We start from the raw sequence: 26,672 nt of genomic DNA on the forward strand, positions 1-26,672 counted from the left end.
CCCAATGCATCAGACTCCATCTCTGCTTGATAAGACGGTCAGACTGCTCCTGCCATGCAGACTGAGGGCTTGATTGCTGTCCTGTTATGACAGTGCTATGTGGTTGTCTTGCGTCAGTCTCTGTTTGCGGTATTGCTGCTCGTATGTAGGTTACTGCCATCATTGCATGCAATGCTATAGGATGGGGGAGTAAAATCCTTGCTGTGACAACTTGCTGAGGAAGGGAGGCTTTTCGTGCTGGAAGTGAGGGGGGCCTGCTGTAACTACTTTGGAAGTGAGGGCGGACTTCTGGAGGGGCCGTGAAGACGTCTAAGGCCAGGCTCACACGGGTGGCCCGGATTCTGTAAGTGGGAGGCCTGCAGTGGATTCTGGTTGTCAGCCTGGTGGGCGACCCTGCGTACCTATTAGTGTATTGGGAATGACCGTGGCGGCTCGCTGGCAGTCAAGCACAGGACAGTTTTTTTTTTTTTTTAATTTGTATTTCCCGCGCGGTCACTTAGCGATGAAGTGGGCACCTGCAGCCCATACGCAGTATTAATTGCGCATGGGCTGCGCATTTGACGGATTTAATTGACATCAATGGAGGCCGTCCGTGCGGATTCCATGACAAAATAGAGCATGCTGCGATTTTTCTTCCGCTCGTAAAATACGCAATTTTTATCAACGAGTGTGAATTAAAAAGCGAAAATGCATGACTTTCAATGCCCACGTTTTACCACGGACGGCAATCGCAGAATCTGCAATCCCATTCTTCCCATGTGAACTGGTCATACTTTCTATAAAAGCAGTTAATGCAACGTAACCTCCCAGCTGATTGTGACAATGCAGCTTACATTCAATTCTATGGGTTTTGCACACTTTTCTGATGGGTTAGTGGTAGAGATTCCTGCTGCACCAGTACTATACATGTGACCATAACCCCCACCATCCGCTGTGCTCGGCATGTTGTAGATCTCTGGTCCACTATAACTAGCTGTCCACCTCTGTGACCTCCTCTCGCATCCCCCTCGCTGTGGTTAGATTCCCTCCACAATGAAGTTACTTCCTACAACAACTCGGTGGTTACTCACATCCTGTTCATCATCTGTGTGCAAACTAGATACAGATCCTGTTGACGGAGGAAATAGAGCAGTAATGAACAAGTCAGCAGGGAATATTCCATGTTTTGGGGGAGGTATAGCGGGTTAAAAAACAAGCCGTTTTGGAATTGTGTACTTTCCTTTTTTTTTTTTTTTGTCTGTGCCTCTCAATGTTAGTCGCCTTTTACTCCATTGCATGAAGACCAACATACGACGCACAGGTCTTGGTAAATCTGCCCCTTCCTTTCTAGGCAATCTAATATTTCATGATAGACATTAAACTAATATGTGGCTACAGCATGTTTGGTGAAAGTGCAAAACAAATGCCACAGGGAAAAAGCAAAACTCTGTCTGTTCAGTGTCTGTAATGCAATGGTTAATGTGAAACTTTTTATCTCTTAAAGATTGATTTGGAAAGTATATTCTCACTTAATCCTGATCTGGCTCCTGATGAAGAAATAGATTCCAGCCATGATATGCCTCCTCCCCCTACACCAACTACAAAGGTTAACAAAATTGTGAAGGTTAGTTGCATACAACAATGTAAAATACCTGCCTTTAAAATTCTGTTTCACTCACCCGCCACCAGCCTCAGCGAGTTCTACCAAACTAAGGGTAAGGCCACACATGTTGGAAGTTTTTCCACTGCGGATCTCCCCACAAATCTCCATATGTTGAATTCAGATTTTGCTATGGATTCACTTATGTGCATTGAAGGGGATGCATAATGAGCATGCTGCAGATTAGAAAATCCAGAAAATACAAATATTTCCACATGTGGATGGCAGTTTTAGAGCCCCATGATGTGTATTGTACTGTTTGCTGAGAATTAGCAGTGCTGAATCCACAGCAAATATATCACATCTTTACACAGCCTTGCGTTTAAAAAGGCACTAACTAAAGGCCCTTTTACACGACTTGAGTGCCAGACAAACGATGCCTGACACTCGTCCCTGTGTATACTCCCGTGCTGTTACACAGGAGCGAGGATGCTGACAGCGCGGCCAGCAGGGAGGTGAAGTGGCTGGAGGAGCGTTCTCTCCCCGCTCTCCATTCACTGGAAACAGTGGCCGTTCAGTGCTGAACGGCTTCTGTTTACACTGAACGATGTGACGTTCAGTTTTCAAGCATGCTTAAGACTGAACAACTGGATGAGTCTAGTCCAGTCGTTCAGTTTCTGCATGCTTTTACACAGGACAATTATCTTTCAAAATCCCACAGGATCCTGAACAACCAGAACAAGAATCGTCCCATGTAATGGGGCCTTTATGCTCATGTAATAGTCTATGTGTGTGTGTGTGTCTCATCAATCTGATAATATACTTCTATAGGCATGGCTTGATAGGCAATCTGCAATGGCAGCCCTGAGGGCTTTCAGAAAGCCCCCGGCTGCCATGGCAACTGAGTGATCTGGTTGGGGCTTTTAAAGGGTTAACAGCCATGATCAGTGGGAGTGTTGATCAGGGCTGTTGTGGGTGAGTGTCAGCTGTAAGAAACAGTTGGCACATGCATTGTATGGAGCCGGATCAGCTCTTGGTCCCCTTCCATTCAAACCTCAAACTTCCATGATGTAACTACGTCATGGAGCGGTAAGGTGTTAAAAATGTTGTTTTATGACTGTAAATCAAGTTTGAAGTGGCTGCCACTAGGGCTCTCGCTTCCAGCCCCATTGCAATCTGCCTGTTAGGTATTGTGCTGCTTTAGTTACTGGAATGTTTTTTTAGCTGTGGGGCACAGGGCATCTTCACAGGCTAACAGACTGTTTACATAGTGTCTGCAATCTCCACAATCTCTGCCTCTCCTGCTGTTACAGCACTGTACACATTATATTGGGTTTACTAACCATTTGGCCAGAATGTCACTGAATGTCTGAATTGCCTTCGGACAGCAGGCAAGCGGGCATACAGATACTGCCTCCTTGCTCATTGGACCAGAGACAGTGCAATGCAGCATGGGAAGTGAGGAATAGGAAGTGCAGGACAGTGAACTACTGGTGGAATAGTACGCTTGTGACATGCCCCTTGCCTGAATATGGATTGCAAAAAGCCAGGGCTGCCAAAAAATGCGGAAGACCACCTGAAAATCAAGACCTAAAAACATGAAACTGGGTGCAAACGGCAGCAAATGAGCGGGTAAGGAGAACCTGTTGTATTTTAGAAAAATTGTTCAAAATTCAGCTATACCTTAATGACAATCTTGCAGTTGAGGACTGGGGCGGACGTTTGATGGAAGGTATATTGATCTGTTTTGGGGGCATTAACAAGACTGTATGCAGTCATCGCTCCCCTCCTGGCAGTTCCTCATAGATGGAGATGGTGCTGATGGAACAGAAAATACTGATGTCAAAATGACTAACGACAAAGAAAACTAGAAGAAAATTATGCATTTTATTTGCTCCAAAATTAGGCAAAAAGCAGCTTCATCTTTTCTTGCACGACTTGCAGTGATTGGCTCTGCTTTCTTCCGCTAACATTTGTTTTTTCCATTGACAGAATCGGCGCACGGTGGCTCCAGCTAAGAATGAAACGCCTGCAAGGGACAATAGAGGTGAGGATGGCAGCGCCGTGTTCATCAGGCACTCATTGCAGAGAACTTTGTTCTGTTCTGCTCCTGGGCCTTCTGCTCTTCTGTAAGGAGGGTATCGGATTCTGTGTCATTGTATTTCATGATTGCAACCTGTATCGCATGCCTATTATCGCTGCAAAGCATATTCCATACCGGACTTGGCAAGGTCTAACCTGCAGTGCTGTTTGGTTGACCTGCAAGTCTGGTATTATGAATTAATAATCCTAATCCACATTGCCCCTTGGGTCTAATGCTCTTTTTTTTTCCCCCTTTTTCTCATGCAGCAGTCGGTTCAGCCCGGGCACGGCCAAGCCAACCACCAGAACCCCCAGCCTCTGCACAGCAGAATGGTAGTGTTTCAGATATATCTCCAGATCAACCTGGAAAAAAGGACTTTGGCCCTCCTTGTATGTAACACATGTCTAGGATTGCTTCATATTATATGTGCACATTGCCGATCCCACATGCTACATAGAAGTCATAAGCAGTCTGTGTTAAAGTTGTACACAGCAGACTCATGGGCCCGTAAATAATGAAGCATCTCTAACACTCCTTCATTTATTCTTTTTAATGATCCCATATTCCCAGTAACATTGTACACTGATTGCATGGACGTAGTGCACCTTTTTTTTTTTTTTTGCATGTGCAATTTCTTGAAGTTTCCTAGTAAATGTGGTTGGGCCATGCACATTACCATCTGCAAGGAGCCATAGCTATTGACAGTGTAATGAATTATAACTAAGCTTGAATGCTTGATTTCTGCTGGTACTACTGTGAATCATGGAGGCGGTGGTGGAGCATGAGTATGATGTTCTTTAAAGGAAAAATCTAGCAAAAATGTTCTGACATTTGTCACACATACTACCACTGTGCTGAGTACTATCAATGTCATTTAGTCTACTTTGAACATTGTGTCTATAATATCTGAAAAGGTTATCACAGAGTTATGGGGGGGCGGGAGGACTTGACAGAGTGCTCAGACCCATCAATGGGATAATTTGTGGAGGCTTAAAGGGGTTGTCTCGTGGCAAACCTCAAAATTTTAGCTTACCCCATTCCCCCTGTCACCCCCCCCCCCCTGGCATAAAATAGCAAATTAAAGCGGTTTTTAAACCGCTTGCTACTCACCGATCCGACGAAATGAGGACTTTAAAAAATCTTCTCCCTAAGATGGCCGCCAGTCCTTTCCCAGGGATGCACTGCGGTTTTCTCCCATGGTGCACCATGGGCTCTGTGCGTTCCATTGCCAATTCCAGCCTCCTGATTGGCTGGAATCGGCACGCGTGACGGGGCGGAGCTACGATGACGACGCGGTGATCAGCTCTCCGGCACGAGCGGCCCCATTCACCAGGCAGGAGACCGCACAGCACAAGCGCGTCTAAAAAAGCAAGAAGCCAGCGAAATTAGACGGAGCCATGGAGCGTGGACGCTAGCAATGGAGCAGGTAAGTGTATAACTTCTGTATGGCTCATATTTAATGCACGATGTACATTACAAAGTGCATTAATATGGCCATACAGAAGTGTATAACCCCACTTGCTGCCGCGAGACAACCCCTTTAACATTGCAGACATAATAATGCTGGATCTTTTCTTGGAACTTCTCATTGTGACATTCCTCAGTTATTCCTCCTGGTAATGTATGGGACAATTCATATCTGAACATTGCAATTTCCCTGGTCAATAAGACGTGTACCTATGCAGTCGGACACTGTCAGCATTAATTGGACAGTGTTGGATTGTGTTGAAACATACAGAGTTGACAGGGAGAACGGTAACACCCGGTTGTTTGTTTATTTGCAGATATTTTTATTTTCCTGCCACCTTAGCAGAGTGTGTGCAGTTTAATCTACCAAAATCATAAGTTATGCTCTATCTACAGGATAACTTGCTGATTGATGGGGTGTCTCATGTCTGAGACCCCCGCTGATCTCAGGAACGGGGGACATGTGTTCCCTTCTGCCTGTAACTGCTGGGTTGCTTCTTCCCCCACAGTGATGTCAGAATGAATGGAGCACTGGCTGAATACGAACGGTTGGCGCTCCATTCGTTTCAGTGAGGCTGATGGAATTCCAGATTACTTACTGCACGGATATTTCTGACAGTCGCATTGCAAATGAATGGAGCGCCAACACACTTGTGTGACTTGCTCTCTATTCAGTCTCCTCATCACTGTTGGGGGGGGTACAGTAAACCCGCAGTGAGGAGGAGGAGGGAGCGGGACCCCCAATCTCAGGATTGGTGAGGGTCCCTCTGCGTAGGTGATAACTTGCAATTCTGGGATAACCTCTTTAAATCTAGGACCGTAGATGTAGGACTTGGCTGAAGAGGACAACTGTGGCTTGGATATAAAACCACTGCTAGTGGGAAAGGGTTAAAGGTGTTTTTCCACTTAGTAAAGGGATAGCATGTCCTAGCGATATGCCCTTGCTTTATGGTTGGTAGGGGTCTGTCCTCTGAGACTCCCACTGATTGTGAGAATAAAGTGATCGCAGTACTAGTATAGCACGGAGTACGCCTTGGGAGTTCTCTGTACATAGCTGGATGACTGGGGGTTGATGTACAGGATGAAAAATGGTGAAGGGGATGCAGTTCTACACCACCATGGGTAGGGAGCTCAGAGATTGGATCCCCACTGATCATCAGGTGATGCCATATCCTAGCGATATACCATCACTTGAGGAAAATCCCTATAAGTGAAAAGCTAGACTTGAGAGTCCTGAAAATTGTAGCCGTCACATTCTTGTCCGTATCCTTGTGACCGGTTTTAGGTTCATACATTCTGTACGTGGTTTTGAAGCTCATTGACGAAGGGGAATCCTTAATTAGACTCCTTATTTAGTATATGGTATATTCTATAAATGACTGATCCGCGCTCCATCAGACTTGCTAAGTCACGGTTTAGCTGCATGATTTCATGGAACCACTAATTATAGCTCAGAGGCTTATACACAGCTGAATATCAGCAAAACTCGTGTGCCACAGCTTCACGGAGAATGCCTGCAGTGGTTTATGTAGAAGCAGCAGCTAAATCCCTGATGTGACGGTAACACGGACCTGTGTGGAGCACGGCTGATTCCCTGATGACTTCGTTGGTCTATGGCAATGCAGTGTATTCATTTGTAAGATTCTTGCTGATTTAAAGGGCTACTCCAGTGATTTCCCTATCATTCATTATGAAGCTAGTCCTCTAGTATATAAAAGTCAGCTGGTATTACCTTGTTTAGTTATTCCTTTGTATCTGAAAATTCATAGTCCTTCTTTTTCATTCGGGTTTTGTGATTTCATTGTGACCACTACCACCTGGAAACTACTTGTTTGCTGCCTTAGTCATCAGACCTTACTGTATGATGAAACTGCATGGACTGTGCTACACAGGCTCTTCATGGGAGGGAGAGACAAAAACTCCTCTATCACAGTTATTGCTGATGATTATACAGCCCCGTCTCACATTTATAATGAAGACGGCAGTTCAGCCTCCTGACTGTGTATATTTATGGTTAATAGCTTATTTAGGGGAATATAGAAGGTGGTGATTAGTGTTCTCCCAGCAGGCAGAAATGGTACTGGCTCTGTGATGCTGTGCTGATGCATCATGCTAGCACTGCATAGAGAAAGAGTCAATCAAGTGCAGGGATGGAAAAATCCTTTTTTGCTGCAGTGGCTCTTTAAATCTAGTCTTATATGTAGGAAGAATGAGCTCCACAGACTTATACACAGCAGCTGCCACCTATCTGCTCAGCTGTACATATGGACATGTTTGTAGAGTTAACAGGAGGTTGTCACTTTTGAATTAAGTTCTCAGCAACTTCTGAAAGGGGCCGATGATGCTCAGTCTGTGTGAAGTGAATTGATAGTCGACAACTACACATGGCCAAATGGGTTTCAACTCCCAAAACTATTCCCAATCTATTGCTAAAATATATAATTCTAAAGTTTAGCTGCTGATTTTCCAATATATGAGAAATGTTCTCCTCTTGAAAAGCGCAATTGTGTACTGTAGAATGGAGTCAGAAAAGGGCGCTCGGGGGTTAAAGATGAGGAGTGCGACATGGTAGGAGTAATTTACTGCAAAAGGAGGTGTAGCTCTCATGTAGGGTCAGTAGGTTGTGTTGCCTATGAAAAAACAATTCTGGAGCATCTTAGAAGTCTTTGTGCTGCTCCTCTGTGTCCCTGCACTGTCTGGTACTGCTGGCATTGATTGGCCAATGTTGGTATGGACGGGCGCTCCCGCCTCATAGCATCCAGCTGTCAGCTTATTCATACATTTCTAGGAGGAATAACAGAGAAACAGCACAATGCAGGGAATGATGAGGCAGGTAACTATAAATAAAAACACACCCCACACCACAGGGCCCCGGTCCTGAGAGCTCATAAAGTTATTGTTTAGAGCCCAGCAGGTTCATGGTGCTTTCACACATGGTGGAAAATGGGGCAGATATTCTGCAGCGGAAAATCTTCACCATTTCCGTGTAATCTGCACCTTTAATGCGGATCTGCTGCTGATTTCACCCTCTCAATAGAAAAGGGGAAGTCTGCTGTGGATCCAAACCGAAATCTACATCAATATTTGCACTAATGGTGTGGATTTTCCACAGCGGAAACTCTGCTGCATGTGAACTTACCCTTAGGCCTTGTCCACAGGTGGATCGGATTCCCCATATGGGAGCCCGCAGCTGAATCGGACCCTGCTGGCGACCGCACGTACCTGTCTGGGTCGTCTTTTTTTTTTTTTCTTTTCTTTTTCTGTACTGCGGATGTGTGTGGAAGTGCAATCTGGTGTAAATGCGCAGTTTAGTTTTTTTTTTGTTTTTTTTTTAAACTCCTACTTTCCCACAGTATCCACGTGGATTGGATGGCTTACATTGACTTTAATGGAAGCCGTCAGTGAAATGGAGCATGCTGCGATTTGTTTTCTGGATCAAAAGATCCACAAAACAAATCCGCATTCTGTAATTTATGTCCGGATGCCCATGCTTCCCTATGGGCGTCTTGAGTTGCAGATCTCCCGCAAAACACATCCGCCCGTGGACATTGGGCCTTTGTGAGATTTATGGCGTGTGTGGTAGAACGCCTGCAGGGAACTCTCCTTGGCCATGTGTAGGCTCTTTGTAGAAATGACTCGGGTTTGCAAAGAGAACAGTTCTAATGATGTTAATGACCCCGCCTAAAAAGGACTTCTAGTTTGTATAGAGTAGCTCTGTGACAAGCAAAGCTTTTCCTAGTTCTGTGCCGAGGTATTCACAATGCGCCTACAATAGTAGAATAGCTGAATTTATTGCAAAGCTGACCTACCAGATGTGTGATGAATGTCTGGGGGTCTGGCTGCTAAGTATCCGGGCCCCCTCCCACCAAAGAGACAGGTGTGAATGTCTGATTCCTTTTTTAGGTGGGAAATAAGGAAATTAGCGGAGTTCCCCCGATTGTTTCCTGTGTCTCACTTTCGCTTTGACAAAGGATTTCTGCAAGTGCATGGGTGTAACTCCATAGGAAGGGGGGATTGGACACCAGGATTTCTGGAAGAAGCAACAGTCAGAACCCTTATTGTGGGACTTATCTGGTCAATAGAGGGTTCTTGTTTCCATGAACTTGGAAAGTGTGATGTTCAAGTGTGTTAACTAAAGATCAGGCCGTGTTCAGCGATATCACTGAGTGGATTGGGAACCGGTCAACTACAAGAACCATAAAATTAGTTAGATCATAGAAGTCTGACCAATGCTCCTCCCATAGAGATTAATGGGATTACACAGCCTTCTGAATAAAGTCAGGCTTGCGGTGCATGTGCTGACTTCGTCCAGGGACACCGCAGGTCCGGGTGGGGATGGAAGGTGGCTCCCCAGACACCACGCCGTCTAACTAAAGTAACATAACATAGTTTATGGCTTTTTATAGGTAACTGGGCACCTTTTTAAGATGCTAATATTGATGGTGATCTGTCTGAGTGGATAGTTCAGTAGTTATTGGTATACGTATCGCAGTCACCAGGCGAATTGTCGTTGTATCACCTCAAATTTGTCTCCGGATGTTCAGTATTTGCCTTTGGATGAGTGGCAGGGGAATATTTTTGTTATTATTGTATTTCTGTTGCATGATTCTTCATAGAAAACATTTTGGGCATTCTTACTAATGACTTAAATGTAGCATGTCTAATACAATGATGATTATTATTCTCTAACAGCCAGGAGAAAATCTAATTGTGTCAAAGAGGTAGAAAAGCTTCAAGAGAAGAGAGAGAAAAGACGGTTACAACAGCAAGAACTTCGAGAGAAAAGAGCTTTGGTAAGGAATCGTACGGCAGACATGACACTGTAGCTGCTGTATGTACGGCCGTATGTTTGTGGTCTATGACTTGTCACATTGCCAGATACACCGGAATCTACTTGGATGATGAAGAGTGAGCTGACCGCTTTAAAGGGACTACATCACCCCCAATTTTTTTTTATTAATTAGAACCAGATAGAGAAACACATTCCAGTTTTTATATAGTAACATAGTATGTAAGGCGGAAAAGAGACATATGTCCATCCAGTTCGGCTTATTAACCCTCAATGTTGATCCAGAGGAAGGCAAAAAAAACCCCAATGAGGTAGAAGCCAATTTTCTCCATTTAAGGGAAAAAGATTCCTTTCTGACTCTCTAATCTGGTTTTCTGACTACAGACTTTTTTTATTCTGTTGTCTATATACACCACTATGCAGGCTGCCATCTTGCCTAAACTAGGTTTAATGGTCTGTGGTCTGCACTGTCTGTTTTTAAACATATGCATTAAATAACGGAGAGGTTTTTACATTTTCAGAACACGCAAGATTCCCGCCGGGAGAAGTGCTGTTTCAAAACCCACTTAGCCGCGGGTTTTGAAGCGGCCCGGCCGCTCGCTCTTGCGCTGCGGCCGGCGCTCCCATAGAGGAGCGCGCGGCCGCAGCGGAAGAAGAAAAAAAATAAACATGCTGCGGCCGGCGAATCCGCGCTACAGCGCTGGCTTCTGCCAACTTTGCCGCGGCAGATTCGCCGTCCGGTGTGGAGGAGATTTCTAAGAAATCTCGTCCACATGGCTGGCCAATACCGGGATTAGCGGCCGCAGGCAGATTTATCGCGGCAAAATTCCGGACGGAATTTCCGCGGCAAATCCGCCCAGTGTGAACCCAGCCTTGGGGCTCCTTCACACGAACCTGTGGTGACGGCATATTACACGCACGGGTTTTGCGCATGGAATATGAACCAATCTGCCATAGGCTCCTATGTTGCTGATAACACAAACAACACAAAATACATGCGCAATAAAGATCGCAGCATGTTCTATCTTGGCACATATTACACGCGCATACACACTGAGATAAGGCAAGGCAATTGTCACGCAGCAAGTACGCAATGTCATTGTGTACTTGCTGCGTGCCACACAACTTTCTCATGTGGGCGATATGCTGCGAATTACTCATATGAAGCCGCCCATAGGGACAAGAACTCTCTCAGAAGATCATCGCTCAGCCATAAAACCTCTCCTGCACTCCCACCTCCCTGAAACAACAGATTGTTTTAAAGCTACATTCACACGATAAGACGTACAGCGATTTAATCTCCATTTTCTAGAGATAAATGTACATCTTATAGAAGAATACAATTTGTAATCGCACCCATATAAAGGTGTTAAAGAGTGAAGTGCATTCTGTTCTAATGCTTTCTTTTGTCACTTTGTAGGATGTTGATGCCACAAATCCAAACTATGAAATTATGTGTATGATAAAAGATTTCAGAGGAAGTTTGGATTATCGGCCGTTAACTACTGCGGATCCTGTAAGTGAGAACAAACCTATAATATTTACTTTGTTTTAATGTGGTATTTGATACAATTTGTTTTCTGGATGACAATTATGTGGCCACATTTTAGCTACCCAACCGGCTACCTCGCCTCCTGTAGTTATGTTTAGCTGAACTCTCATCAGAAAAGTAGGTTGGTTCAGTAGAAACACTAGAGGTCTAGTCTAAGAGGGTTTACAGTCTTTTGACACTGCTGTTAAGCTGGTCATACCCATTAGATGCATAACGGCCAAAGTCTCCAATCTTTGGTGGGACCAGCGGGCCATCAAATGTGTAAGAGGGTCTCCTGACTCCCTGGTGACAGATGTCAGGAGAGAAAAGGATATGTCCAATTCTTTTGGGTTTTGGGAGATAGTCCACTGCCATAACTATCTTTGTTTTCTTCCTTTTGAGAACACACATATATGGCTCTTCATGGGGGGATTGGGAGTGATGTCCGTTTCCCAATTGAGTTCGGCCCGCAGGTTTCGCATGTGTGGCCAGCTTTACTCTAACGAATTTGATCTTCAGTTCCCTGTCTTCTTGATTTTGTAAAAATGAATGTACAATATGTGTAAATTATAGAGACTATAGAGAAAAAATCTCAGTTTTGGGAGATTTTAGTTGTATTGAAGTGTTTTTTTCAGTTTGAATATGCTTTACTGTAAGTGTAGATTTTGTAATTTATAAGCATTGTGAGTTAAGCTGTTTTTAATTTCTTTTACCACAGATTGATGAGCATCGGATATGTGTGTGTGTTAGAAAGCGCCCTCTGAATAAGAAAGGTAAGCACTGATCTATATAGATAAACTGTTGGTTTCATATTTTCTCTTAAAATGTGTCTCCACCTGTGGCTGTCTTCTTATAGCACAGAGACGCGTTAGATTTCATCAGTAGGGTTCCATGGACTGGTTCCTCCTATCATCACTAGTAGGAAGGGGTCTCTGGTGGCCATAAGACATTTGTGACACTTGAGCCCACAGCTTAGATTGAAATGGACTAGGTATACAGAGGCAGGCACATGACACATCGCAAGATAGCTGGAAGTTGAGACAGATTGTCTAACTCTTTAGTGCCCACCATGTTTTGGTATCTCTGTACTGTTTGAACATATGTAAGTGTTCTGCTTTAATTCACATTCTATGGCACATTGTGCTTCTGGGTATCACGCAGGGGCCGGTTAATAATGTTTCCCTATACATAGTACATACTTTCACATTGTGCTTGTTTTGGAAATGTCATAAAATCTTAGAATGATAGCGTTGGAAGGGACCTCCAGGGTCATCAGGTCCGACCATTATAATCATCAACACTTCCTATTCTGACCAGTTTGCAATTCACAAACCCTAAAACGCCTTAATTATGCAAGTGATTACCATGGAGGCTGTACGCGGAAAAATAGAGCATGCTACGATTTATTTATTTTTTCTTCTTCTGCTCGTGGAAAACGGATTTCGTATCCTTGGGTGTGAATGAAAAAATGAAAGTATATGCCTTTTCAATGCCTGTGTTTTGCTATGGATCCACCATGCTGAAGTCTATCACGGATTCCGCAATTGGAATCAGCCTGTGTGATTTCGGCTTTAAGACTAAATTAAAGGTGTCGTCTAATGTATATTCCTTGTCCACATGTCCTTTCAGGGTGTTATGGACATCATAGAGGTTCCCCTTTCAGGACCTCCGTTCCCTGAGCTACAGTAGAACAATCTTCCATTGCATTTGACAATTCACTACGTGCCAATGTGTTTTATGAAGCTTCATGATCACATTTCTTTTTACAGAGAACAGTGTGAAAGACTTAGATGTCATTACAATTCCTAGTAAAGATGTGGTGATGGTGCACGAACCCAAGCAGAAAGTGGACCTCACCAGATTCTTAGAAAACCAAACCTTTCGCTTCGACTATGCCTTTGACGAAACCGCGCCAAATGAAATGGTTTACAGGTATGTACCTATGTGATACTTTCATGTGCGAGGTGTTTCCTACAAGTTGCCCTGGTGCGCACAGCATGGTTTACTACCGTGGCCTGGTAAAAGCTGAAGAAATCCCTCTTCTTGCAGCACATGCGGCTGTCGTCTTGTTAACTAATGAGCTCACAAAGACCTAACGCAGGAGGTTTACATTGTGGAGCCGCTCTGGGGATGCAGCTCATCTGACAGGTTTATTAGTCACTGCAGGGCTGAATTGTAGGTATGGTGTAAAGGCGGCAGAAGGAGCGCTCTCCGCTGTCAGGTTCTGCATTGGGACTTCATTCCTTGTTTTAGCAGTTCTCTGCAGGACAAAATGCTGTTTGTGTGTTGAATCCTATGGGACTTAATAGACACGTCTTGATGGTGGTTCTTTATCGTCCCTTGCTATATTATATTTCATAGCATTACATACAAATTATAATTTGATCACCACAGTCTGTCGTCTTCACTGGGTTCAGGATCAAGTTGTAAGAGTAAAAAAGTCAACAATAAAATACTAAAAATGTATAATTAGGAGTTTCTGAGACATTACTACTTTCTGCTCCGTCTTCTCGTCTTGTGAAATTCCATATGTTGTTGCGTTTTTTTGTGTCGGATTGTAAAATAAAAGGTTGTCGAATGCTGGAATAAACCGTTGTCACTGCGTTGGCTGATTTCAGTTTGGCTCGGTCGGGTTAACCCCTTGATGCTGGTATGTTGTCAGAACTTCTCTCCAATGAAGGTGTAAGGATATATTATTTACTGCCTGTCCAAATAGCATATTCACATTGTATATTTACTGATAATGTTATAGGTATACTGGTCGACTGACTCTAAATCTCTCCTCTCTTTAATCCCTGTGTTTTCATTAGGTTCACTGCACGGCCTCTTGTAGAAACCATCTTTGAAAGAGGAATGGCCACTTGCTTTGCATATGGACAAACTGGAAGTGGGAAGACCCATGTATGTATTTATCCTCATCATTTGGGAATCTAAGTGTATGTTAGGATTTGCCTATATATCTGGACTTATCTACATCTACCTCTGATTAAGCTTGTTCAGTTTTAACCCTTTCCAATCCAATTTCCCTGCCACCCGCACACTCCTCGGCTCTTATTTATTTTGGGTGGAAAAGCGCGTTGTGGGTTCCTTGGACTTACTCAACAGAAACCCCTAAAAATGATCTGTCATAATAATTATTTTTAGCAATTTTTTTGAAAATGAAATGTGAGTTATAAGTGTTTGACATCGGGAAGATCATTAGTAGTAATCCTGTAGATATAAGTATATTGCTAGAACCCACATTTATATAATAAGACTCAATTCATTTCTAATTGTTCTAATAGTAGTTGGATATCTTTAGAGAAATTAGAAATGAATAGAGCCCGATGTCAGGGGTTGTTCTGCATAGTGTAATATAGATATGCAGAACAGCCTCAGACATCGGAGAGCTGTCCTGCATAGTGTTAGAAATGTGTCGGACCTGACCTGACATTGGAGCTATGCAGGGAAATCTGAATGTCGGCCAAGGTCTCACACTGGATTGGAAAGGGCTAAAGAGAACATGTCACCAGTTTGGAGCTTGTGAAACTGATGGCAGCTAGAAAAATGATAAATTAGGGAGCATTCCAAAAACTGTGGTGTTAAAGCATCTAGGGCCCTCATGCCTTGTAAAATTGTAAAACATGCATGCTGTATATAAATCCTGCCCGGACTGTCTGTTGGGTGGGCTGGGACAGTCCCTGCTGCCCGCAGTGCACTCCGAGCCCCAGTCCTTTTCTCTGAGTGACGCAGATGACATCTACATCACCTACAGTGCCACGACTGACGCATGTGCATATTGTTTACCCCTACTGTGGGCAAGTTTGACTGTTTCACAAATGTACAAGTTGCTTTAACACAACCATTTTTGGGATGCTCTCTTTTGTTCCCTGGTTGCCATTGATTTCACCAGCTACAAAGTGCTAACAGGTTCCCTATTTAATGCTTATTATCAGTTTGGGTATTGACTGTAAAACTTAAAATGCACACTCCTTTACCATAGGCAGGGACTACCTGGTCAGCGCTGCCCCATGTAACCCTGCCCAACGGTTTTGTGTGGCAGCATACTCGTCATTCTGAACAAGTGATTGGCTAACCTACACCAATGCATGCTAATAGGAGCAAAGCTTGGTCCGTGGTTGTGTCAGTGCTATAGTCTCTGCTGTGTAACCCTTTGGGTTCTGACCAACATTTACAGATGTAACAATTAACATGACTGTCACATCGTGATTCACCCACTTTGCAGCATTGCAGTACATTGTAGCTAAATTATCCTAGCTCTTTAGATGTCAAGTTAATGCTTGTTGCATCTGTAGCAGTTTTTTTCAATAGGAAAACTTTATCATTTTCCCTTTTTTAGGATTCAGCCTATCTTCTTCCACTATGCACCACTTCAGGGAAAAAAATAATTCAAGTAAAAGGGCCTTTTTCACAGGCAGATTGGGAATTAACATTCAGTAACCCAATGACTGCCCCATTTAATGGTGCCGCTGATCACTTGATAAACTAGAAAGCGCTTTAACTGGATAATCGCATATTTTATGCAGCAACCAAAAATCATCGTTTATCAGCAGCGCATCACCCTGTGCAAACAGCAATGTGCTGCTGACAGCGATGGGACTGTATATTCCTAAATGATCGTATTAACAATTTCTGGGGTTCTTACAGTAGTATTAGTTGCTCAAGTGAACTGTCCACTAGTAAATGCATCAGTTATGGCCAACGGATGGCATTCAGTTGCATATATCAGAGGCGTGCGCCTGAGGTTATTCCTTGATGTATGTCAGATACTGTAAATGCAATATAAGTACAACCTTACATATAAACTTCATCTTCTGGCACACAGATGTTAAAGAATTCTATGGCCACTGTGAAAAATGTAAGAGTTTTATGTGTTTTACAAAAACTTACTATTTTTTGTTTTTCTCATGATTTCCATTTCAGACCATGGGTGGTGATTTTTCTGGAAAGAATCAAGACTGTTCAAAAGGAATATATGCTCTTGCAGGTACGCAATTACATTACCCAGTCTCCGCTCTGTCCCTGGATACTGAAGTATATTTGCATCATGAAAGAGAATCTCTTACGGGGTTCTCTTCTGTTTTAAGGTGGGATCGCTAACTGGGCAGTGCAAGTGAAGGTCTGGAGATAAAATCTCGCAGACTTTGACACTGCATATGGTAAACCTAAATAATTTATATCGCTCATACAAGGTGTCGCCTGCGCCGTCGGACTCCCAGACAAGTAGCGCTCTTATGACGGATTCCCTTGAAAGCCCTTATGTGATAGAATTGCTGAATGCAGGGTGTGGAGGATGTTGTGGAGAATTGCTTATTGCAGCTATCATATTTCTCAGGCTTTACATTTGGTGTATACGTTGGGAAATGCGAATGACCTATATCCCTAATGTGTGTAAAGGGTCTGATGCTTCTGTATGGCATAGCGCTGCATGCTGTAGAGCTGCAGACTTGATGCTAACAGCAGCATTTCCTGATGTGTATACCAAATGTAGTTTAAAAAAAAAAAAAAAGCATTAATGTCTCCAATTAAATAATTAAAGGGTCTGTTCTGCAATTAACTTTCATGACCTGTCAATCGGACAAGTATGGCCAGTTATGATTTAACACTGGGTGCCCCTATCAATCAAGAATATGGAGGACAATGAGGAGAATTTATGAAGCTATTGACGCCAGTTTTCTGCAGTTTGAAAGTTGCAAATTTTAGCACATGTTGTGCAAAGATTCGTGATTTCTATTTTTTCTTGGCACTTTTTAGAAGAGTTGGCTTAGAGGGACCGGCTCATCAGATTTGCTATAATTTACGCCAGATATTGGTATAAATTGTATCTTGTAGATTTCGGTTCGAGGTGCGCAGGCAGCCGGAGATGCGTCTTATAACGAAGCATGCTCCATTTAATATATATTATGCACATCTTATTCCAATGCCCTGTATAAGACTGGCATATAAATTGCCAGTTCTATGAAATGTGCCACAATGTCTCTACACGTTCCCTGGTTTCTGAGAAGTAGTGATCATCTTTTCCGTGTAACTGCAATGAAGTGAATGACACTTGTCACAATTTCGTCTCCTTTCCGATAAAACAGAAGTCATTGGATCACAGTAAATTCTATAGGATTATGGACATTAACATAAAGATGTTGCTGCGCTTCTGCTGCTCGCCTTGACCTATATACCAGTATTTGAAGTTTTCATCCTATTAGTATTTTTGGCTCTTTATGTTCTTACATCCTACAGGCCTGAAGACGTCTTTATTCATAATAGATTTTCTGGGTATTAATCCAATTTTTTTTTTCACGCAGCAAGAGATGTATTTCAGATGCTAAAGAAACCAAATTACAAGAAACTAGAACTTCAAGTATATGCTACATTTTTTGAAATCTACAGTGGTAAAGTAAGTGTTCAATGATTTCCTTTAGCTTTTGATATTAAAGGGATTTTCAGGGTAAATTCTATTGATGACCTATCCTCAAGATAGGTCCTCAATAGGTAAATTCGGGGAACCTGCTGCTCAGAATCTCTGGTGATCAGGGGATTGCTCACTCTCCTGTCAGTGCAGCGGGGCCCAGACGTTGCTTTCAGAGTTGGAGGCGGAAACGTCAAAGATTGCTTCACTTCCATTGAAATAAATAGGAGTGTTGTCCCTTATTCTGGGATCAGAGGTGTAAGTGTAATTGGGAGGCTTCAGCTTCCATTGATTCCAGTGGGACTGAAAGCCCTCTATGATGCTTCCGCCTCTAACCCGGATGACGACAGGTCCTGCTGCACTGACAGAGGGCTAGACTGATGAGCTGATCGCTGGGGATCCCGGTTGGCAAGTCCCAGCGATTAACTATTGATGACCTATACCAAGGATATCAATTAAATTTTTCTGGGAAAACCTCTCTAACCCCTTGGCGACATCTGATGTACATGTTATGTCAGGTGTTTGTATGAAGTGGATTTGAGAGTAGTCTGCTCTACACCTGGCAGGTGTCAGCTGTCTTTGACTCAGCCATTGTTGACCACAGCATTTATATGTCTGGATATAGGAGAAGGCTCTCCCAAACGGCCCCCGGTGGCGAGAATGTGAAGAGGTGCTCAATTGCCATGGTAGTCTGAGGCCTTGTCAAGGCCCCTCGAAGTCCACGTATGCCTGTGCTCTGCCATAGAGATGAATGGGAGAGTGCACAGACAAAGTGGACTGAAAAGAGTCACCCATGAGTTTGCTTGTGGACTTGGGTGGGTCACAGTGCATGAACGTGGCGCCCAGTGAATGTAAATTGGCTCCCCAGACTTCCTGTTCCCCGACCTTTTGAGCCGCATAACCGTTTTTGGGGCTCAAAGGTGATGACAAGTTCCCTTTAAGCTCTGCATGTGATTAAAAGTTCAAGTAGCTCTGGGGACTAAAAGTAAACCTTTTTTAGTTATTAAAATAAACCATTCCCATTTTTAACATGAAAACTAAAAAAAACACACACAGCGTCCTTAGAAGTCCAATCTATTAAAATGAATTTTTTACACCGCACGGTGAATGCTGTCAGAAAAAATACACACCACCAGTGTTGCACTTTTTGGTCACACATATTTTCTGTTAGGCAATCCAAAGGAAAGTCTTACATGCCCCATAATGGTGCTAATAGAATCTACAGGCTAATAGAGAAGACCACAAAAAAAAAAACCCGTTGGTCTCGCTGTAATCATACTGACCCACATGTCCTTTTTCTATACCGTGTACACCGTAAAAATAAGAGAGACCCCCCCCCCCCTCAAATATGTTGAAATGTGCTTTTTTTCCCCATTGCACACCACTTAGAATTTTTTTTCAGTACATTATGTGGTACATTAAATGGTACCATTGAAATATGCAACCCGTCCCGCAAAAATAACCCTCATACAGCTTTGTTGGCTGTATGTTCTTATTAAAGCAATGATTTTTTATTTTTTTTAAAGCTGGGAGTAAAAATTAAAATGAGAGCCGGCCGCGTCTCCAAGAGGTTGGGATACATTTTTCAGTTGCTTTTGATTCTGATTTCAAAATTTTAATATAATTGGCAGCAGAGTCCATGCTCGGCTTAATGGCGGCAGAAGGAGCAATGATAATATTTGACTGTTGATTCCAAGGACTTTGTTGTCCTGTTCCTTATGGATTATAGTCCTTGCGTGGATTTCCATAATGAAATACTGTAGATCTCCTATCATTTCTGCATCATTCCTTCGTCAAGGTTCCTACTAATCGTTAGGAGAGGGAGCGCCAATTCCTTCTATGGACAAATTGATAATTTAACCTTTCTTTTATGAAGGTGTTTGACTTATTGAACCGGAAAACCAAATTAAGAGTCTTGGAAGATGGCAAGCAGCAAGTGCAGGTGGTCGGCCTACAGGAAAGGGAAGTGAAATGTGTAGAAGATGTTCTCAAACTGATAGAGATTGGCAATAGCTGCAGGTACGATTCGTCAGCAGTCTGCAATATATATGTATTGGTTATTGGTGCTGTTTAGTCCCCTAGTACTTTGCAGCTCATGAGGTTTATAGAGGAGTCATATATATACGGTTATTATAAGGAGCTGTCTTATAATTGGTCTTTTAAACCACCCTTCTTTTTACCCCCTTGTCTTAGCAATTAGGTGACTGGTATTTTTCTCCCTGTGCTTTAGGACATCGGGTCAAACCTCTGCGAACGCACATTCTTCTAGAAGTCACGCTGTGTTCCAGATAATCTTACGACGGAAAGGGAAGCTCCATGGTAAATTTTCTCTGATCGACTTGGCTGGAAATGAAAGAGGCGCTGACACCTCGAGCGCAGACAGACAAACACGACTCGAAGGAGCTGAGATAAACAAGAGTTTATTAGCGCTAAAGGTGGGTTTTCATGAAAGGACTCGAATGACGTGTATTTTGATGTCCTATAAAATGCAGAAAGTCAGCATCCTCGTCCTGGAAGTTTATAACGAGCAATGTTACCTTTGTGATTGTTGTAGAGTGTGTGCAGATCCTTCTGCAGGGCCTGATGATTGGGTGTGAACGCTCGCCAGAACATTCGCTTGCCCAATTGTCGGACTATGTAAAAGTGCCAATGATCACCAAATACTCGTTCTTCGGCTGCCTGGCACATTTTTGCAAGCATAGAAATACTTGCTGGTCGGCCATATAAGCAGGGAGATTTGTATCAGACAAATGGTGGCAGTATGGGAACAAATCCTTGCATTAATGATTGTCATCTGATCACACAAGTATTCATAAGCACTGACCGACATGCTCGTTGGTCAGCCCTCATCGCCTGGGGCGGATGACCTGTCCCTGTAAAAGGAAGTAAAGCAGCAGTGCAACAAGAGATCTTATAGTTTCTGCCAAATATATGAAAGGATGAAAAACATTAATAAAGGGACAGATGATACAATTAGACTTTTTTCTGTTAATGCTTGGGTTATTTTTTGTAACCAGATTGCTGGGATAAACTAACTACCATCCCTATTAATAATGAAGATAATATTAGTGTATTACTGGAAAGTAGATTTATCAAATGTACCAATTATACTACACCATTCTGGATTTGTTTCCTTGTAGATAATCTGAGGTTGGCTTCTGCTTTGTTTTCAGGAATGCATTCGTGCTCTTGGTCGAAATAAGCCTCATACGCCGTTCAGGGCCAGTAAACTAACACAGGTTCTGCGGGACTCTTTTATTGGTGAAAACTCACGTACCTGCATGGTAAGCATTAACCCCTTGTTCTTGGCAGAGGTATTTTGTTACATACAGTGGAGTCTGCTGTTGTCTTTTTGAATCATGCATAAACATTTGCCATTTCTAAATCTTTCTAATATAGAAAGTCCAGGCGGATACATTTACAGACTCGTTCAGACGGCTGTATTTTATATCTGTGCTGTCCATGTATTTCACGAACAGCATACCGGACCTATCATAGCCTTTAAGGCTATTTATGTGGGTATCTGTGCGAAAAAAATCTCTGCATGTCCTTTTCTAGTCCACACTACGACAAGGATAGAACATACAATGTCACCCGTCCCCACAGATTGGACAGCACTGTCTGATGCATGTACTGTCTGATGCAAGCTGCATCTAAGATTCTCGGGCACAACTCACATAGAGCCATCTGAATGAGGCCTTACTTATGTCTAGATGGGGTTACATTTATGGCCTACAGACATTTTCCATGTGTACAAGTTTAAACCTCTGGCTCTAAAGAATGCCCCGTTTGCAAGCAGACATTTTGAAATTGGTTTGCCACAAAAGTCATTAGAAAGTTGCCTAACGATAATGAAGCTTTATTTACATAATACCGGAAACTATTTCTTTTCTGGATAACTTTGTATTTACTTGTAGATTGCTACAATTTCTCCTGGAATGGCATCTTGTGAAAATACCTTAAACACCTTAAGATATGCAAACAGGTAAGTCTTTTTTTCTACTGATACTTAAATTTGAAGGATCTGCCTTCAGAACGTATCATGCATGTACATTATTAAAGGGATATTTTTGTGTTGTTTGTGACCATCGAGTCATCAATAGATGATTGATGAGGGTCCGCCACAATAATCATTGTGGTCAGCACAGAAAGCGCTGACCATAGCGCAACAGCCTTTGTTAGTATTGCAGGAGCATCTCTCTTTGAATTCAGTGGGAGCCACGCTTGCAGTACCAACCCAGCTGTTGCATTATGGTCAGCGCTTTCTGTTCCTACACTGACAGCAGCCCCAAGAATCAGCTGGGATCCAGAATGATGGATCCCCACCGATCATCTATTGGCCATCAATAGAAAAAATAAAGTTGTCCCACAATACCCCTATAAGATGCAGTTATTTCAGCAAAAGTGTACAATTTGTTCTCTCTCTCTCTCTCTCTCTCTCTCTCTCTCTCTCGCTCTCTCTCTCGCTCTCTCGCTCTCTCGCTCTCGCTCTTGAACTTTATATCAAATCCGGGGTGTCTGACTCCTGGTAGCTTCACTTTAATAGCAGAAGTCACATTAGAATAATACAACCCCGTACATTGCGTCGCCGCCATGAACGATACTGCAAGCTCGGTCCCATTCAAGTAAATGGGAATGAGCTTGTAGTACGATTTACGGCTGCTGCACAATGTGGTCATCCACAATGCAGAAAGTTGCAGTACAGCCCCATTGACTTAAAAGGAACTGTTTTGCAGTTTCTTTCACAGTGGCTGGCCAACAGAAAAGCTGAAAGCATTTAAAACACTTAGTGTATACATGGCATCCAGTCTGTTTCACATTTGGCTCAATTCACACTGCATTTGCAACACACGTCTGAGGTGTATGTCACAAGGATGTTACGGACATTTACACACCATGAATGCCTCCAATATATGCCATTACGGCCTCTGTAAGGTAAATAGGGGCTGTTATTATGTCAGACCTATGTATCGGGAGCTTTTCTCACTAGATGCAGTGTGAATGTGGCCGTACTCAGTTGAACATCATAAATCTGCTTTGACACTTTGCTTCCATCCGGGATTTGGGAAACTGGTTTGACCACAATCACACTACGACATTTCGTACACTCAACCCTTGAGAACGCACGACTAAGTACTAGTGTGAGCTCTTGTATGTCCCTTGTGAGCTCTCAAACTATAGTAGTAATGTCTTGGTTAAAAGAGTTTTCAAGGGAAATGCTGTTGATGACGTATCCTCAGAATAGATGATCAGTATTTGATTGGCAAAGGGTCCTAAGCGCAGCCAATCAGCTGATCGTACCCCACTATTCCCCACCATAACACACAGTGGTATGGAGTGGAAGCGTTTGGTTTCGACCTCTGTATAGTGGCCGGCATTGGAAATTGCAGGTGTAGCTCATTAAAATCAATGACAGCTGTGCCTGCCATAACCAGCAGCGGCCACTGCACAAGTCAGGGCAAGCATCTATTACTTACTCCTACGTGTTGCAGTGCTGACAGCAGGTGTCCGATCAGCTGATTGGCCGAGGTCCTGAGCGGTGGACCTCAGTTGATCAACTATAGATGACCTATGCTGAGGATACATCATCAGTAGTATTTCCCTCGTAAACCCCCTTTAATATACAAATTTCATGTGGAAAGTTTCCGCTATATGCACTCCTATCCTAACCCAGCTGAGGCTCATGGACCGCACAACAGTAATGGGCACTGAATGTAGCCTCCTACCCAGCTGAGGCTCATGGACCGCACAACAGTAATGGGCACTGAATGTAGCCTCCTACCCAGCTGAGGCTCATGGACCGCACAACAGTAATGGGCACTGAATGTAGCCTCCTACCCAGCTGAGGCTCATGGACCGCACAACAGTAGTGGGCACTGAATGTAGCCTCCTACCCAGCTGAGGCTCATGGACCGCACAACAGTAGTGGGCACTGAATGTAGCCTCCTACCCAGCTGAGGCTCATGGGCCGCACAACAGTAATGGGCACTGAATGTAGCCTCCTACCCAGCTGAGGCTCATGGACTGCACAACAGTAACGGGCACTGAATGTAGCCTCCTACCCAGCTGAGGCTCATGGGCCGCACAACAGTAATGGGCACTGAATGTAGCCTCCTACCCAGCTGAGGCTTACGTGAACTATGGATGATGCTGCATGTTGTAATGTTTTACCATCTTGTAATGTAATAACCTGAATCTCTGCTGTCTGCTATAATGGATGGGCAATACTAAAATCTGTTCTGTGCTTATCCAACTTTGCTTCATTTTCCCGCTGTCTCTCGGGCTCCAGGGTAAAAGAATTTGGGATTAGTCCATCGGATATTCCCTTCTCTCAGGGTAGCGGAAGTCGCTCTGATCTTTCTCCTTCCTATGAGTATGACGACTTCTCTCCTACGCTCACCAGGTCTAACCCGCATTCTCTATTCTCCAGACTTTTGTCATGTGCACTCATGTACTCTCGTGGCCTGAGCCATTGACACTTTCCCTTTTATTTATCGCTCACGTTTTCAGTTGACTTTGTGTTGCATGGTTTTCTACGTTTTCATCATAAGTTGGTAGCTTGAATTTAGTTACGGTCATTTAATTTTATTGAATTTATTTTTGGCTGTCAGCTGGAAGAGATTTCCTTGTTCATGTGTAGGGGTTCTCTCTGACTGAATAATGGGGGTATCCCCAATGAGAAGCCCACCTCTATGAAGTTCATGTGTTTTTATAGTGCCTATGGGGGCAGGAGTTCTTGGGACATTCTATTTAACCCCTTAGTAGTTGCTAATAGGCCTTTTTACTGACTTCTAGTGGGCTTTAAACCTGTACATACATCATCTTTTTAAGGCGATGACTTGGCTGAGTACTAACAGCCAGGCCCCCGCTCTAACTGCCAGGAGCAGAGTAACTTTATATCCTGGCAGTTTAGCTATAATTAATGTCCCTACTCATGTCATCTGACATCTGAAGGAGAAGAAGTGTTCCACATGTTTGGAGTGGCAGTCTCTCTGTAATTTCACATGTGCAAGTGCGATATCAGGCCGTGAAACTCTATTAGAAGATGCACTTACCAACATGCAACGTCCCCGCGAATGCAAGGTGTTCTTGTGTTAAAAACACCCTGCATCACTTCAGGGACCCTCCTGCTTGGCCTTTTCCCATTGTTTTCAATGAGAAACATCGCACTCTGTGCAATGCTATGCTGGCCCATGGTGCGGGAAAAAAATCGCTCAAAAGAATTAGGTTCATAGTCATGAGATTTGTGCGTCTCGCAACGCACAAATCTCACGTGATTTTCTCGGTCGGGTGAAAGTGGCCTAAGGGCTTATTTAGATGGAGCCATCAAATCACAGTATTTTTTTTTTTTTAGTTATAATTTTTGCAAAGTTGCCACAGAGCAATTAAACCCCAATATGCACTTGTATGAGTAAAAGCCTACTGTGCTGCTGAAGCATGTCTGAGAACTGCAAACCCCGGTACCTTGAGCCTGGAAGAATAGGATTCCTGTGCTGGAGCCCAAACTTCTATAATACACAACTTCCCATCCAATCTTGGCCAGTGGATAACTATTCCTATATATTAGGTTGGGCTCACACAAACGGGTTGGATTACGGCTGTGAGAGCGGCCGGTGGCCCTGCGTACTTTATTAAACTGCACTGCGGATGAGCACAGTGGTCGTGCGCAGTGATTTTTCCCCCCCCCCCTCTTTGTATTTCCCTCACTTTCGCTTAGCTACGACGCGGGTACCTGCAGCCCACACGCAATGTTAATTGCTTACAGGCTGCGGGTTGGACGCCTCCATTCACTTCAAAGGACGCTGTCCGCGCAGATTCCGTGGAAAATAGAGCATGCTGTGATTTTTCTTTTTCCCCGCTTGTGGAATACGCAATTCGTATCTGCAACTGTGAAGGAAAAATCGAAAGTTCATGCCTTATAATGCCTGCGATTTACCGCGGATCGTCTTTGTGGCCCGGCCTTAGACTGGCAGATGCGTTGGCTGTTATTTCTATAAGAGACAGATCTAGAACAAGGAGATCTTGCAGCTGACGTTATACGTTCAGATTGTTCTAGTTGCTGCTTATTTTATTTTCTTGCCGCCTGAACATTTGGCAAACGCATCTGAGTTTTTCTCTTTCTAATGAACTGCTTATCGTTTCAGAGTGAAAGAACTGACTGTGGATCCCAACGCTGCGGGAGACCTCCGCCCCATGTTACATCATGCCCAGAATCAGCTGGATGACTTGGAGTCTCTGTGGGGAGTGGGGAGCTCTCCTCAGAGAGATGACCTCAAGCTCTTATGTGAACAAAATGTGGGTGGATACGTGTATGCCGCTGCGGCGTGATGTACATTGTGCACGCCAGATTTACACCTTGTTACCTCACACTTCACCTTAGCACAAGTTCATTTGTAAAAAACACTTTGCTGGAGCATATACCCCGGTGTGACTCACATCTACATAGCTTTAGAGTGTGCTGAGAAGAACGGTTAATTGGCTGTCTGCCAGACACTTTTTTTCGAATCCCTTTAAAGACTATGGAGCAATTTTTTTCACCTAAATTTATATATTTTGGGATGACCAATAGGGTTTTATTAAAAAATGTTGCACTATGCATCTTGTGCAGCCTCTAAACTTTGTTGTGATTTGTAAATTAGATGATGAGGTGCAGAAGAAAACAGACTATTTGTTCAGCCTTGCTAATGCATCTTCTAATGAGACTTGTGGTCCATTTACACCTGGACGAGCCGTCAGGCAAACTATGCCCAGCAGGTCGTCCCAGTGATGCTCGATGCTGTGCTGTTACACAGGAACGAGTATCACTGGCATCGCTCACAA

The 26,672-nt window shown here is 43.5% G+C and overlaps 1 protein-coding gene across 4 annotated transcripts in view; it reads left to right on the forward strand.

Annotated features, from left to right (window-relative positions):
- KIF2A (kinesin family member 2A) overlaps window positions 1-26,672 on the forward strand; it is a 47,639-nt gene that overhangs the window by 16,366 nt on the left and 4,601 nt on the right. Inside the window, exons 3-18 of one of the 4 annotated variants that reach the window (XM_066602782.1) lie at window positions 1,484-1,603; window positions 3,572-3,626; window positions 3,929-4,051; window positions 9,822-9,922; window positions 11,339-11,434; window positions 12,168-12,222; window positions 13,219-13,381; window positions 14,260-14,350; window positions 16,373-16,436; window positions 17,749-17,840; window positions 19,729-19,871; window positions 20,083-20,287; window positions 21,026-21,136; window positions 21,770-21,837; window positions 24,142-24,255; window positions 25,997-26,147. In XM_066602782.1, coding sequence (XP_066458879.1) covers window positions 1,484-1,603; window positions 3,572-3,626; window positions 3,929-4,051; window positions 9,822-9,922; window positions 11,339-11,434; window positions 12,168-12,222; window positions 13,219-13,381; window positions 14,260-14,350; window positions 16,373-16,436; window positions 17,749-17,840; window positions 19,729-19,871; window positions 20,083-20,287; window positions 21,026-21,136; window positions 21,770-21,837; window positions 24,142-24,255; window positions 25,997-26,147 — 1,752 coding nt within the window. The remainder of the gene's footprint in view (window positions 1-1,483; window positions 1,604-3,571; window positions 3,627-3,928; window positions 4,052-9,821; window positions 9,923-11,338; window positions 11,435-12,167; window positions 12,223-13,218; window positions 13,382-14,259; window positions 14,351-16,372; window positions 16,437-17,748; window positions 17,841-19,728; window positions 19,872-20,082; window positions 20,288-21,025; window positions 21,137-21,769; window positions 21,838-24,141; window positions 24,256-25,996; window positions 26,148-26,672) is intronic. The other 3 variants (XM_066602783.1, XM_066602785.1, XM_066602786.1) reach the window with 3 other exon arrangements.

This window comes from Eleutherodactylus coqui, chromosome 5 (genome assembly GCF_035609145.1).
Source record: "Eleutherodactylus coqui strain aEleCoq1 chromosome 5, aEleCoq1.hap1, whole genome shotgun sequence".
Taxonomy (NCBI): Eukaryota; Metazoa; Chordata; class Amphibia; order Anura; family Eleutherodactylidae; genus Eleutherodactylus; species Eleutherodactylus coqui.